This window comes from Diceros bicornis, chromosome 8 (assembly GCF_020826845.1).
Source record: "Diceros bicornis minor isolate mBicDic1 chromosome 8, mDicBic1.mat.cur, whole genome shotgun sequence".
NCBI lineage: Eukaryota > Metazoa > Chordata > Mammalia > Perissodactyla > Rhinocerotidae > Diceros > Diceros bicornis.
This window is the reverse complement of record NC_080747.1, coordinates 16,403,220-16,419,564: the sequence shown is the minus strand read 5'-3', so window position 1 is coordinate 16,419,564 and position 16,345 is coordinate 16,403,220. Positions and strand designations below refer to the sequence as shown.

The following is a 16,345-nucleotide window of genomic DNA, read 5'->3' as shown; positions in this document are numbered from 1 at the left end:
CATTCAAGCTCAAAATAAGTAATAAACAAAATTTGTTAAATGCATTAAATTATTCAAATTATAATTTAATAACAGTAAGCAACATATATCTCCTTAAAATAGAGACCAAACCCAGAGCTCTTCTTAAGAAAATAAGTATGGTTTTGCACAGTAACACTGTAGAAATATCTTTTTATTTATAGCTATTAAAATATATTATAGTCGAGAATATACCCAGGAGATGATAAATGTGGCCAATCAATTACTAACATATATTTTTATATAATGGCTTAAAACAAACAAGTCAAGAGGCATTTTACACAATTGGCAGGCAAAGAAAAAATAAGTAGAGAAACATATTTCAAAGAGCTAGTTCTAGAATCATCAGCCTTGATAATGTTAAGACTGCAGTAGTAAAACATTTCAACTACTTTCCTAAGAAACATTTCATTTGTCTGTCTAAATTATTAAAGGCACTTAGTGCCCATGGACTTCTGATGCTTTCAGGATGGATGTCAATATTGTTTTTGTGGAGTTATACTGTGACTTTAGATATGCAAGAATGGAAAGTCACCAGCAATAAAGTACAATTGCATGTAAATCAGCAGGAAGTTCCTATTTTTGTACAAACAGTGAATAACACTAAGCAAAGTAAAGCAAAAAGTAAGGAACATTTTTCCAGTATAAAAAACTATATAAAAAATGGAAATCTCATGATTGAAAACCGAATTCTGTGTGCCTGTAACTGATTTCATGTAGAACTAGCTCTTGGACAACAGAAAGATATCTGTCTTTAAAACCAGCTCAATAGCTATATTTTAAAAACAGGTTGAAAGATCAGATATACAACATAAGGAGAGAAAATGATTTAAGTAGAAAGCTATAGGTTCAAACATTTTAGCTACTGTGAGAAATTTTAGATAATGTGCCAAAGTGAGAGAGAGAGAAAAAAGGTGGGAGTTTAATAATATATATGTTTAACATCAGAAGCTGCATGCAGAGGTCAGGTTTTCAGGAAACAGCTACAAATGATCTAAGCAGAAGGAAATCTATCTACAGAGTGCCCACTGTACTTTCAAAAGCATGCATATCAACGTTTTAGCTCTATTTTACAAGGTGAGGAAAGGGTGTCTGCAGTTAGTCCTACTACCGAGCAAAACCTACCTGGAATGAAATACTGTTCTTTAGCTAAATAAAAAAAGAGAAAAAAAATAGAAGATGCACCTGAATGTCAGCAAGCAGAGATATGAGTTATATTAGATTAAGAATGGACTAAAGTTACTATAGATAATTAAGTGAAAATGTATATTTACAGCAGTGGCTGAAGTATAATAATGTACGGTGAGGTAAATGCATCTAGAACCAGGAACAATAAACAGCTTTGTTTTGATATTAGCTTTTTAGTACGAATTAACTGCCCAATGTGAAATACACCTGGAATAGTTAGGTAGCATACTACCCAAAACAGTAGATTGTTTTCTATCATAAGAAAAAAGAAAAGATTAGACCAAAGCAAATACTAAATTTCAACGAAGTAAGCTTTCTATTTAATATGGATATAATTCACGTATATTCAGTTTTTTATAAATCAATGTAATATTCCCAAAATGTTAAAAGATGACCTTTTGGACAAAATGTATCCTCACAATCCTATTCAAAATAAGAAACTGCAAAATGAGGAAAGGGCATTCAATGTGAGAAGCAAGGGATCAGGAGCTTTTCCCCTACTTCTGGCCCTGAGCAAATAATGTAACCAAGTCTCTGTTCACTTTCTGAAGGAATGAAAACATTATTGATTACCCTAAGTCTCTCAAATGGAGAACAATATAACCAAAATGAGACTTAACAGACTTAAAAGGCATTCCGAGTTGGCTAAATGGCCTCTGTTAAATTCGAATCCTGGGAAGACAGTATGAAGTATCCAGGCATCTTTTTTCTTGGCTGGTAGCCTATTTCTTCTGCTGGATATAGTGTTAAAAATGTTACATATAGGACTACTATATGAACTGTGTCTACAATTCTATTTTTTTCTTTATAGGCAGAAGAAAAAGAAATATGATTTTACTATGTTTGGCAATTCAGCCGAAAGCCAGCTGTCTCTAGGTCTCACGTAACCACTGTTTTTGGTAACGCAGGGGAAACGTCACACGAAGTAAGATATTACCTGAACAACGGAATTTCTTGCTTTTGATCTGTCCGATTCTTTTGTTTGCCAGACGCCGGGGGCTGGTGCAGCGGGCACCACTGGTCTCGATGGGGTTGGTATGGAGATAATCCGCCAGCCACTTGAGATGGCAGTCACAAATAAAGGGGTTCTGGGCCAAATGCCTTTCAGAAACACATACAGAACACTTTCATACATGACTTGCAATGAACTCAACTCTCAAATTCAGAGTGAAAACAACAGTCATCAAATTTGCTCCAAATCGTATATACATACATAGTTTGAATGGCCCGGAGAGGTGAAAAGGTCCCCTTGGCGATGGTCTGAAGCTTGTTGTCATACAAGGAGAGAAGGTTCAAGTTGTGTAGATCCTGAAAAGCATCTACCCGAAGGCAGTTTATCTTGTTGGCATTCAATAATCTGTTTGATCAAATAGTTGTAGAATTAAAGTGTAGCATCTCATTAACCCACCTTCGAGATTCTGCCCTTCTTGAGAAAACTCAATTAAGAAACATATTTCTTTTAACCTCAACACTAACATTTTAACTGTAACAATTTAGATATCACAGGCTGAAGATCTGGGGTTATATCAAATAAAGCAAGGGTCATACAGACTAATGAATGCCTAAATCTAGTGGTACTTATACATTTATTCAGAAAAAATTACTAAACATATTCTCTGGAAGATGTAGACATAGAGCAGAGACGAAGGTGGGTGAGACCCAGCCCCTGCTGTCAATGAGGACACCATAAACAAATGCCATAAAACATCAGTCCCTTGAGCTGCTCCGTGAAAAAGTTCAGTCTATTTTCGAAATAGCAGCCAGAATGAGCCTTCTAAATCATAGATCAGATCATGTCACTCTTCTCTCAAAACCATGCAATAACTTTTGCTCTGAGTAAAACCTAAGTCCTGTCAATAGCCTTAATGCCCAATCGGATCTTCAGCACCCCCTTCAGAACACTGCAACCTCCAAGTTCTCTCCTCCGGGCTGTTTCAGCTCCAGCCACACAGGCCTCCTTGAGGGACTCTCTTCTCCTCTGCTTGGAATCTTCTTCACCCCGCTGTCTGTCTGGCTAACTATTTTGCTTCTTGGAGTCTGCTCAAATCTTACCTTCTGCATTCAGCCGACCCTGACCACTTTCTCTAATACTGTCAGCCTGTCTTTGCCCCCTCCTCAACCTCTAGCACCCTCAATTCCTTTATCATGATCTACTTTTTCTATTTTCTTAAAAACATATTTCTTTCTGTTATCTATGATTTACTACGTTATTGCTGTCATTTGAATGTCCCCTCCCCCAAGGATATAAGCTCCAGACAGCAGGGATATTTGTCTATTTTGTTCCCTGATGTTTCCCAGGTGTCTAGCACATACCTGGTGCTCAATAAATATTTATTGTTGAATGAATACTTTATAACGCTCTTGGAAAGTGACACGGCACATTACCATATTAAAGGCCCTAGTCCTGCATTATGAATACCCGTTGAGCTTGGTTTAACACAGTATCCCACAAACTCATTTTTTCTCATATATCCTCTCAATATTCTGTATCAATATTCTGTGGAACTGCGGTTTACAGATCATACTTTGGCAAACATTCTCATAGGTTATACGTGATTCCATCTGAGCTTTTATTCATGGTGGACTCATCTTTGGGAATATACTTGCCCTGCTCTCCACTTTCCTCAATCTTCTGGCCTTTCAAGGCCTCACAGAAGGCTCACTTTTTCCAGAACATGACTTTCACCCAACTAAAGTATTCCTTCCTCCTGGTTCCAGACGAAGTTACTCAGTGCTACTTTATCTTGTCACCTATTTCATGGAGGCCCACTTGTTTGCCCAAAGACAGTTTAGCACTCTGAGGGCTGAGAATTTTTGATACTTCTTTTTCTCTATCACTATTTAGTTCAAAACTTTGATACTTAGAGCTTTAACAAATATTTAGTAGCTCAAAAAATATGTGCTATGCAGCGTGGGTTTGTATGCCTCATTATCTAAGAGGCTGAAAAATTTTTTCCCCTTTGCCCGCAAGAATCTCTATCTAGAACTAACATAGGGTAATTCCTTTTTGCTTGCTTGCTGTTCTAGGTACTCCACGCACATGCAAAGCTGTGACTTCCTTGTGGTGATTCTCTTTGCTGCACTCATTTTTAGCCCCCTGCAGGAAATAAAGTTTTGGCTTTCTTTGTAGTCTACGTAATATTTTCTTTAAAAGCTTAGAGGCCTGGTTTGAGGTAAGGACTGATTAATCTTATTCCTCCCCATTCTAGGCCACAGCGTAAGTCACACTGACGGTGCTCCCTAATTTGTCAGCTAACTGGAGAAAGGAGTCAGAGAGCAGGGCATTAAGGACGAGGAAAAGGTGGGGAGCCAGGAAGAAAATGAAAGAAGGTGCTGTTCTGAGCATTTTACACTTACTTCAAATTTATGTGGTCCAAAAATTAGGGGAAAAAACTATTGCACACTAATTTCTTTTGCTCCTTCCATTTCCCTACTTCTTCTCCCTAATACCTCACCTGTTCAAGCAGATCTAAGATGCTTAACAACGTTCTCAGCTAGCTGTAAAGGACAATTGTGTCACATGAGCCCTGGCAGGCTTAAGAACGGGCCTCAGTCTAGAAGTGAAATATCAGGCTGACAGACAAACGTGGTCTTTTAAGTAAGGTTTATCTCATGGTGTATTAAATTTAACCTGTTTGTTACATCAACTATCAATAAGTGTGCATGGAAAGAAAAAGAAGGTGCTATTTTCAGTGTTGGTACTAGGCAGGACAGCGTTAGCAAAAGAGATTGCGAGTAAATGGAAAGGAGAATAATGCTAGGGAAACGTGGAGGAAGGACAGAGAAGTAATAACAAAGAGGCAAGACCCGGCTATAGAATCAGCTATACCTATAATGTGTATAGAGTTTTTCTATTAATCATCAGAAACAATGTTTGCTAACTCCATTGCAAGGATTAAAAAATAATTCGAAAGCTGAATAAAGTCATTAGATCATAAAGATCAGTATGTATCATGACTCATTGCTCTGTTGTAAAATCAATTTATTGGGTTATGTAGCATTAAGGAGAGAAAGAGAGAGAATGGGACAGAATGGAGAGTACTACACATAGTAAGGTGAAATATTGTTTTGTCAACAATTTGCTACATTTGTGTGTTTGTGTGTGTGCATGTCAACTGGGTTGTAATATAAAATATGTTTCTGGGTTATGATGAAAAAGTTTAAAACATGGATAATAGGATGTAATTATGAACATAAGTTTATCAATTAATGAAAAGATCTATATTTGGGAAGTTTGTGGGATTAGGAATACATTTTACCAAATAAATCATATAAACTCCAATGCCAACGAATGAATACACCTGAAAGAGAGAATAACATTCTAAACTGAAGAAATTTAAAGTAGACTTCCTGTGAGCTAGTTGAGAGAAGAAGTTATATCATGCTCATCTTTGTATCCACAGCAGTTAGGCCAGTGTGTGTCCCAGATGAGGTACATTTGTGTTTGGTGTTAGGTATTTGAACAGAATTTGATGATCCAACACTAACAACCTTAGTATTAGCATATTTTTTTCAATCTCTTTTTCACACAACCATCCATTAAGACATCTGCGGTCAAGCCTTGTTCTTATACATATGTAAATAAGTCTTTTGAGACAAATGAGTAATAGCTACTGTCTAAGCAGAGTGGCCTTTAAAGATACAATCCAGGGAATCTACAGATAATTCTCTCACTGAAGATGAGTCTGAGTGTTACTGCTGTGGTCTGGCCTACTGCACACCATCTTCATGCTGGGGGATGTTATTCCAGCACTGTCACTCCTGCAGATTCTTTAGACAAAGGTGGATAAATGTATCACTATGTCTCTCTCTTTTCCAACTATTGTTAAATCAAAACAGAGAAGTTTCAAAAAGAGAAGGGATTGCACAAGCTTTAAATGATAGAGCTGCCAGGATACATACATTCCTGATAGTATGGAGAGAAAAGTTATGGGACAATTTCAAAGTGTTGTGTCTTCAAATAAATAACCATCATTAATGTTAGCTCCAGTAGACTAATCTTTTCCATTTCATTAAACTATGTCTTTTTGGGTTGAATTTTTCTGAAGCCTCCGTGAAAATATGAGATGATACACTAACTAAAATATAATATTTAGGTTCAACAGATTAGAAACAATCAAATACTTACAGTAGCTGTAAGGAAAACAGTCCTTCAAATAAACTTTTTGGGAGTTCTGTGATTTTATTTCCATAGAGGACACTGAAAAAACATGATTTGAATGAAAAAAATCAGACACTAAAGTAGCATAACAAATTCATCCAACACATATGTCTTCAGGCACACAAGAGGTTAGTAAGCACTCCATTCATCATAAAAGCTATAGTTGAGTAAATGAACTTCAATTTGCAAATGTTTTTTTCCTGATTATAGATCAAATGTATGCTTATGGTAGAAAGCATGGAAAACAAAACAAAAAAAAAACACCAGAAAAACTAACAAAAATAAACACAATTCATAATTTTATTGCTCTTTCATAGAAATGCCCACTGTTAAATTGTCATGTTTTTCTATACACACACACACAGTTCATATATAATGAGTGCACACTATACATAACAAAGGAGAATAGTAAAGGGGGAATCCATTGCTCATTAAAGGGATGAGTTTTAGGCTTATCATATTGGTAAATAGTGAAAGAAATCCATATAAGGGTAAGATTATTGTTTTAAACTTATAATGTGTATGCTTGAGAAATGTAAGATCTGTGAAGACAGTGATCATTGATATTAACACAGGAGATTTTTTAAAATGTATGTTCCCCAAAGAAATATGAACAGGAATGCATCCCCATGGATCCACCTTTGATCAGCCACTAAGATAGCCACTAAGTGCAAGGACCCTGACTTAATCCCCTCAGGACATCTGGCACCTGGCCTAAGTTTTGGTATGCACTGATGTTCTAACATTGGATTGATGAGGGAACATTGTTTGATGAATGAAATAAAAAAATATACTAGCAGACGGACAAATTAAGGAATAAATTAACAAAAAAAGGGTGAAATGAAAGAACTTCAATAGCAAATGAGTGGGAATGGTTGACTCATCATGTCGACTATTAACAATAGATCTGCAATAAGGCCTATCAATATTTAGCCCCCAAAAGTAGGGGACCACAATTATGTGTAGGAAAACATAGAAATTATATTTTTACGGGGACAATTTGGAAACATATACCAAGAGTCATAAAGATGTTTGTATAAATTTTAACTTAGTAGTTTTACTCTTAGGACTTTAAGAAAATAATCAGAAACAAACACAACTTTTTTGTACAAAATGTTAATCATGGCATAATTTATGAGTGAAAAATTAAACACAAATAAAACGTCTTCGAATCCCAATAAAGGGTATTGATTAAATACATATCTCACATTGATAAAAATCACATTGGGAAGAATATATAGTGACATGAAAGTGTTCATGATATAACATTAAGTTTAAAAAAAGCATAATACAAATTAGTATATTATAGTATGCCATCCAGAGATGATTGGAATTTGCATCTATATATATAGTTTAAATGTTTTATATTCTCTACAATAAGCTTATTTCTTTTGAAAATCAGAAAAATATTCTTTTGGAAAAGAAATAAATGGATGTCATAATATGTAAAGGAAAAAGCGGAAACGAGAATCTAAATAATTAATATGTTTGGCAGCAGTACATGATTTCTATCTGAAAAGGAGGAAAATAACAATACAAGAGAGATAAATAAGAGTGAGGGAAAAGTTGTTCCCTTTTAAGTCAGTGAGAGGTGCGATATATTACAAAATATGAGAAAAATTCTCAAGGGAATAAATAAACCTGGGTGCTATCTTGTGTAAAGAGACATTCCATTTGTATAGATTCCAGTTATACAGCATAACATAAAAATTCTTTTGTGCAGAATATAGCTGTTTTTTGTTTGTTTGTTTGTTTGTTTTGTGAGGAAGATCAGCCCTGAGCTAACATCCATTCTAATCCTCCTCTTTTTGCTGAGGAAGACCGGCTCTGAGCTAACATCTATTGCCAATCCTCCTCCTTTTTTCCCCCCCCGAAGTTGTATACATACATACATAGTTGTATGTCATAGTTGCACATCCTTCTAGTTGCTGTATGTGGGACGCGGCCTCAGCATGGCCAGACAAGTGGTGCGTCGGTGCGCGCCTGGGATCCGAACCCGGGCCGCCAGCAGCAGGGCGAGCGCACTTAACCGCTAAGCCACAGGGCCGGCCCAGAATATAGATGTTTTTTAAAAAGGTAAGTCAATTAGAGAAGAAAAAATTTGAAAAAATCAAAGAACAAAAGAGAGAATTCTATATTGTCAGGGTCAAGGAGGTAAGTGAATTAAGAAAGGATAAAGCAAGAATGAATAAATGTTTTAAGGTCAAGAGTAAGAGAACAGAGGGCTTTAGGAAACACAAATAAGCAGATCAAGATGGCACCTATTCAGGATATTCAATTTAATACCATTCAATTCATTCATTCAACAATAGATACCATACACTTTCTATGTGCCAGGAACTTTGCTACGATCTAAGCTCGGTGCCCAATTAAACTGAAACCAACTGTAATTTGTTGACTGTTCGTCATTTACCCATGTGCCAGGCACTGATAAGACTGCGATGAATAAGGTAGGGCTTTGAAGAGCAATCCAAAAGAGCAATTTTGAATACTGAAGGATTTTCATATTTTGAGCCCATCGAGACTTAAAAAGGAAACAGGAAGCATATAAATTGTGGGGGGACCCGCATAAGAAACAAGGGGCAAATAATTTAGTAAGTTGTTTATCTGGGACTTTTGCTTCAAAGGTTGACTCAGCATAAAAAAAGGACTAACTAGGAGGTATATCACACTTATACTGTGAAACTATTTTTTTTCCAACAAATCACTCTGTTTTCTTTAAGCTCATATTATAAAAATACATGTTTTACTGTTAATGAGACAATTTGGGTACATACTGGAAAAAAGAAGGAGATCACAAAAGGAGGCAGAAATCTGTCTGTGCAGGCATTATTGGGTATATGGACTATCGATCATAAAAATATTATGATAAAGAAATACTAAATATGATGAGAATGAGATTTCTTTACAAAATGGTATAGCAATACTAGGGCTGGGTACAGTTTTCTTATACACAGTGAGATCAAAATGGTAGCAAGGAAAAAAGTTAAAAATATCAAAAATCCAAAGACCAGGACAGAGAATTCCGATGGCAATCAAGAAAATAGAGCCAAAATCTATAAAAATGAGGGAAAGACATATCATCACTTAAAGACATAAAGTGCAAGAAGGCCAGTGCGAATCTGTGCTATATTCACATGAGAGAAAGAAAATGTAAAAAGAAATTGAAAAATGAAAATGAATTCAGCTGAAAAGAAAATAAATACATGAGGATTTGGATAATATCATCCAAATACCAAGAATGACAAATTGAGTAGCTTCTGTACAGTCTTCTTATACATGACTTACACTCATCATACTATGCACAGTATACAATTATGCTGAAAGAGAATTTTTTTATAGTCTTTGGGAACAACAGGGAAATGTTAAGGCAGCTCTTGTACCCGCTCTTAGAAGGAAGGCTAAGAATGCTAAACTCAGTTCAACCCTCGTGAGTTTCAACTTTAGGACAGTAGGATACAGCAACTGTTGGTGCCCTGTCTTTGAACCCTCCTGCCCTTGTTGAAAGCTGTCAGAAGACAGAACTCCTACTGAAGAGAAAAAACGTTCAAAATAGAAACGTATAAGATAGCTATCATGAAAAAGGCGCTGTGGGCAGACTTTAATATCCAATCCAAATAAATATCAGAGAGCTATGCTTATAAATTAAAAACAATGTATACTTGACAATTAACACACTAAGCAATTTAAAAAGAGTATAGAGAAGAGAAAGTAGAGGATGCTACGTTTTCATTTTCATTGAAAATTGGTAGTAAAATGCAAGCTATTGGGCAGGATAGTAAACATCAGTCCAAGAAAAGACTGTAGGAGATGTCAAGACAGCACTCAAGTTTTTCACTCTGTGGAATTTGGGAGCTAGTTAGTGAAGAGAGGAATTAGAATAAGTGACCTACAGTAGTTTGCAGGGGGTTAATGAAAAAAATGGAGAAAGAGGAAAAGCATATACTGAGGATCTTGGGCATAAAATTTCTCTGGGATAATTAAAATCTAGAAACATACAAATTGATAAGTAGCAGGAGAAGAATTTGCCATGGTCCTATCTGTTACCTGTTGAATGTTTGTGCTTTAACAAAGCTGGAGGGGAGTAATCTTATCCCCATTTTAGAGATGGGATAACTGAAGCCTAGAGAAATCAGTAACCAGCTCAGCTATGCACCTGATAAGTTAGAGACAGCGTCTGAACACAAGCCATCTAGTGTCCTAAAGGTTATGTACTTCGCCACTATGCCACACTACTACAACACTTCTTATTTTGTTGATATAAAGAAAATTTCCCAACTAGTAAATGAAAAACAATAAACAATGTTTACAGACAATGCTAAATGTACTAGTATCCTGAATTCTTAAGAGAGGATTATTAAATATTAGAGAAATTTGGTTCATGTCACAGCAAAAGCAATAAAAAGCCTTGGGCTTAAAATGACTCCATAAATGCATATATTTTGAATGATATTTTGTTAATGATATGTAGTATATACTAACAATGTACTATACTAACAAATATATGTTTGTATACTACCAAATATATGTAACAAAAACAAATGTTAATAAAAATAAATAAATATTAATACATTTATTTACTAGAAGAGACCTTAAAAAACATTCAACAGATCAATCCCAGTTTTCTCTAAGATATACTATTTTGGTAATTAAATAAAAATTAAAAAAAAATTTAATAAAATGCAGTAGAGGAATTTTGGCATCATACCACTTTTAAATATTTGCACTTCTTTAGAAAATATAGTGATTAAATTAAACTGCCTATATACTTGACTATGGTTCCAGAAAGACGTAGTATTCAACTACCAAGTTTTATTAAGTAAAAACTTGGTTTAAAAAAAAGACGTGTTGCCTACTTGCATGGGTCCTCCAGTTATCTACACACTCCCAAGTCACTTCACTCCTTTCTGGAAGATTTCAACTCCTGGCTCACTTTTGTGATCTGCAACATGACTCTTCTCCAACAAACCTGTCTTTCATCATATTTCATCCCTCTCTCCTCACAGTCCTAGACCTTGTTGTTACCAGTAAGTTCAACCTCTTCATTATTTCAGTCTCAAGCATCTGCTCCCCTCCAGTCATACTGATTTTTCCTTGCTCTTTCTTGAAACGCTCAGCATACTCCTGCCTCAGGGCCTTAGTGTTTAGCTGTTCCCTCTGTCTTGAATGCTCTTTCTGCATATATTTGCACAGCTCACTCCTACAATTCGAATCTTCAGGTCTTTACCCTATATCACCTTCTTGGGAGGCCTTTGTTGATCATCCTATTTAAAATTACAGCTCTTCCCTCCCCTGGCGTTCCTTATCCCTTCTCCTTTACTTTCCTTCATAGCACTTTTATCACCAGATATACTACAACTTTTGCCCAGCATCTAGTTTACCATTGGTCACCTCCACAAGGGAGGGATTTTGCGTTTTGTTCACTCATGCATCTCCAGAGTCCGGAATAGAGCCTAATACACAATAGGGGCCCAATAAATTTCTGCTGAATGTATGATTGTGGTTAAATGAAGAAAGGGGCTACTGTAAATCTGGGTAGTTATATATTTTATGGAGGAGATAAATAAATTAATCTTTGGAAGGCCAATTCAAAATGTGAACACAATAACAACAACAAACAAACACATAGAGACAGAGATTGGATTGGTGGTTACCAGAGGGGAAGGGGGGAGGGAGGTGGGGGAAAGGGAATTAGGCACATGTGTGTGGTGATGGGTTGTAATTAGTATTTGGGTGGTGAACATGAGAACATGACGTAATACATGCAGAAATAGAAGTATAATGATGTACATCTGAAATTTATACAATGTTATAAACCAATGTTACTGCAATAAACAACAACAACAAAAAAATGTGAACACAATGAGGAAAATGATACCAGTTTTGACATGTGGACTTTCTCTACCATAGCATAGCTATTAGATTCTCCCCTAGTCTAGCCATTTTATAACGTTATACGGCATTATTAGGTGGATATTAAGTGGGTATTCCACTTCTGGAAAACAGTTCCTACTCTTCCAAGCACTGCTACTTTTTGAACTAGAAATTCCCCCAGTGACTCAACACCCTGACTAAAATGTAGTTCCACAAGGAAACATGAGGCTTTTCTGCAGTGTTCCAAAAGAACTGTGTACACGAGAACTCGGATCACGAAGATTAAGATCCCAAGTCAGCAAGCATGTTCTTTTATGTGTTGTCATTTCTTTTACTATTTGCTATTATTTCATTTTATTTATATAGATTATTACATAACAATTTATAATATTAATTATAACTATATATTTATTAGTAAACATAATATAATTTATTATGGTAAATTACAACACGCTCTATTATTTACTATTTATTATTTACTTATTATTTATTATTGTATTATTTCTTTTTATCATTTATTTTAATTCTCACAGCCACAAAAGTGTTAATTAAGGTTATTAAAGCAACAGAGCTTAATAGCAAACTCTGCAAGAAAGCAGATATAAATAAGAATCCTCCAACCATTTCTCTCCCTTTTGACATTTAATAGTTATCTTTGAGGCACAGATACTTGAAGTACCAGTAATTGGTATATTGACTTGACTTTTGTTCTGTCCTTTTGTATGACTGAGAGGTTGTCTATGTTGACTTTGGACAGTATTACTGTCCAGGATGGTAGACACAGTTCTTCATGGACAATTTAACTGAATTTTACATTGAACTTTGTTATTTTAGAATCCGACAGCCCACCCTGAGAGCAACACCTGACTGTACTCTACATTTTCTGCCAACAATTGCTCTCCTGGTCTTGGACTTCCTCTAGTAAAAAACAAAACAAAACAAAAACCCAAACCAAAAAATGAACAAAAATGAACCTAAGCAGACACTGCAGGTAAAGTGGTAGTTTTCCATTTTCTTTCTTCAAAGAAAATTGTTTTCTGAGCAGATCAGCAAAGCAACCTGAACATCCATGTGCCCAGATGAGCAGTTCCATCTTCTCCCCCTGGTACGAGCGACTGTAAATTGTTATATAGACCCCAGGTGTTTATCTGGGTCTTGCACATGTGTATCGTGGCATTCTCACTGAATACCATTGACTTCCGAAATTTGTAAGAGCTCTGCAAAAATTTACATCAATAAGAACACTTCTCTAAGCATCATCTCTTAAAAAAAACATGCCAGCCTCCATTTTCAAACTTTAAAATTAAAATTTGAAATAAAGGTTACTTTACTTGGTGGACGTCTGAAGATCTTTTTACAAGTTTGAAAGAATAACAGCCTCTACCCATTTATTTTAGAACCACTTTAATTTACATAGCTAACTCCCTGAAAGTCCTTTTGACATGAAAAAAGCTGTCATACTTTCTTCTTTGTTCTTTGAGAGATTAAAGCTGTTTCTTTCAGGGAAATCTTAAGGGGATGAAGCAGAGAGCTGAGGGGGGCCCCTCACTGGTCATCTTCAATTGTTCTCAGCAAGACTTTGCCCAGCATCATTCTAAACGGGACTGATATGTTCCCAGAGACAGTGGCTATTGGTTTAAGGATTATAAATACAACATTGACCAAAGCACTCCAAAATAAATGTTTTCCCTTTATTTCAGAAACAAAAAATTGTCAAAACAGGGACTCTTACTCTTGCTTTCTAAACAGCAAAATTATCAAATCCTAAAATATACACCCCTAAAAATTGGCTGATTTTAGTGATATGTAGCAGTCATCCATAAAAAAATGGAATTCATTAATGATTAATAACAATATTATTAATAATTCACAATAAAAATTGAAGTATTTTTCTTAAATCAAATTTAAAAAATAGAGCCACTATTTGTTGTTTGTTCTGCTTTCCTCCAGTAATGTGGTCAATACTTACAGTGAATTCAGAGAACGTAGTCCTTGGAAAGCATCTGGTGCTAATTCAGAGATCTGATTATTGCTCAGGTCGCTAAGATTAGAAACAGGGTTAGGTTAAATTAAATAGAATGTCAGGGAAATTTACTGCAGGAGAAAGCTATCTATTGCCTTTACATGTCAGTTTTGCACCTATCAACATACGTATAAAATCTGCAACGTAAATATCTGAAGCATCCTAAATTTAAAACCAAATCACACTTTTTAATCAGTTATGGGCTATTTTCTTAAATTATTATTAAAGATGTCATGTGTCATTTTGGAAAACAGAACACATAAGAATTTGAATGCATACTATTTTGACCACATACATTCATATTAGTGTGAATCAATATGTTAAATTACAGAGAACTTTAAAAAATTACAGTTTAGCTTTTAACATTACAATGTTATAGAACCAGCAATCAGATAGTCACATCATTAAGCTTAATATTAACACTTAATCATTCATGTCAAACACTTAAATATTCATACTTAAATGGGTATCTTTGCATGGTCATGACCTATATACTTAAAAAAATTATATATATTCCAGAATATTATTCACTCACATTCTTCTAAGCTTTTTATATGGTGAGAAAGCTCCGGGAGGGATGATTTTGATTGAGTTCTGTTCCAAACGTCTGCAATGAAAAAATTCAATTTTTAAATGGAAATGTGAGCTCTCAGTTATGTGTAATTCAAGCCCAGGATTTATGCCAAGAAGCAAAGTTGATGCTCTTCATGAGCGATATTTTCTTTTTTGCTCAAAAATGACTACTAAAATTAATTGTGCTGCGCCCTACATGTGGAGCAAGATTGCAAATAAAAATAAGGCAATTATAGAAACAATAAAAATATCTTGACTTTTAGGCATAAGAGGTCCATTCATATTTAAGTCTAGTCTTTGTATAAAAGAAAAAACACCCGTAAGAAATTAACTTGGGAGTATATTTTAATAACCTCCGTATCAGTAAGAGAAATATGTGGTAACACTAAATAGATGTATAACATGTTTTAGAGATAATTACAACTCTTCCACAAAGGAAATTACTGTTGAATATTAAATTTTATAAACCTTTTATTTCCTCTACAGAAAGCATATTACAGGTTGAAAAAAATTGTTATAGTCAGAAAATTAATTTTGAAGCTTCTTTTGAGGCAAAACCTTAAATTCTAAATCTATAAGTGTTATAAGTATTTTCAGTACGACTGTCTGAACTCTGTCCAATCATTATGTAAATATTTCATGTGAAAACACTGTAGCAGAGTGCATTCACACACAACTGAAGTATTTTATTATGCACTAAACTCAGAGAGATGAAAATAACTCTCTGATATTAGCTACTCTAGGGTTCTGCTATCAGAGAAAGACAAGATTTTACCCACCTAGTTATGAAAGACACAAAGAAATAGATTTCATTAAGTGCTTTAGTAAATATCTTAGTCCATCAAAAAATGTTGCCTCTCAGCCTCATTTCTATCCATATATAAACATCCTAATAAACATATCCCATCCCCTTCCTCTCTTCTCTTCTGCTCTGCATCCCAGAGAGCTGACTCTTGTGAACCATATATCCCAGGCTCACTTGCCAGCTGGCTTTTGTGAAACTTGGCCAATGAGACGCACTGGTGGGAGATGGAAGGTGGGAAGAGGAGAGAAGCCAGGGTATTCTCCCCTCCTCTGCCTCAGGGCATGTCCTCAGCAGTGGTCTCATCTCCTTCCTAATTTCAGCTCCTGCTGGGGGCTACCCTCTGACTTTGTGTAACACCACCTTTTACATAGGTCTTTGTAGCCCTGGGGGTGGCAGCAGCATTTTGATCTTTGTGTCACTTTCTACAGCTGTTTAATTCACTCCTCACATTAAATCCCTCTATTGAAATACCTGGCTTGAGCTCCATTTTCCTGCCTGGATTAAAAAAAAAAAATTACATATACATAGATAGGTATAAATATTTATATTGGTATAGACATATATTTATGTATAAATATAATGACAATATATATGTTTTGACTATGTATGTGTCATATACATTGGTTCATTTTTATATTGAGTGTTGGTAATACTATAACATATTTGTATTACCAACATTTAATGAACATCAAATCAAAACCCA

The 16,345-nt window shown here is 35.3% G+C and overlaps 1 protein-coding gene across 2 annotated transcripts in view; it reads right to left on the bottom strand.

Annotated features, from left to right (window-relative positions):
* Positions 1-16,345, bottom strand: part of SLIT2 (slit guidance ligand 2) — a 364,985-nt gene that overhangs the window by 86,238 nt on the left and 262,402 nt on the right. Inside the window, exons 10-15 of one of the 2 annotated variants that reach the window (XM_058546810.1) lie at positions 14,800-14,871; positions 14,211-14,282; positions 6,335-6,406; positions 2,420-2,563; positions 2,144-2,307; positions 1,144-1,167 (exon numbers count right to left, since the gene is read on the bottom strand). In XM_058546810.1, the coding sequence (XP_058402793.1) occupies positions 1,144-1,167; positions 2,144-2,307; positions 2,420-2,563; positions 6,335-6,406; positions 14,211-14,282; positions 14,800-14,871 (548 nt within the window). The remainder of the gene's footprint in view (positions 1-1,143; positions 1,168-2,143; positions 2,308-2,419; positions 2,564-6,334; positions 6,407-14,210; positions 14,283-14,799; positions 14,872-16,345) is intronic. The other variant, XM_058546811.1, reaches the window with a different exon arrangement.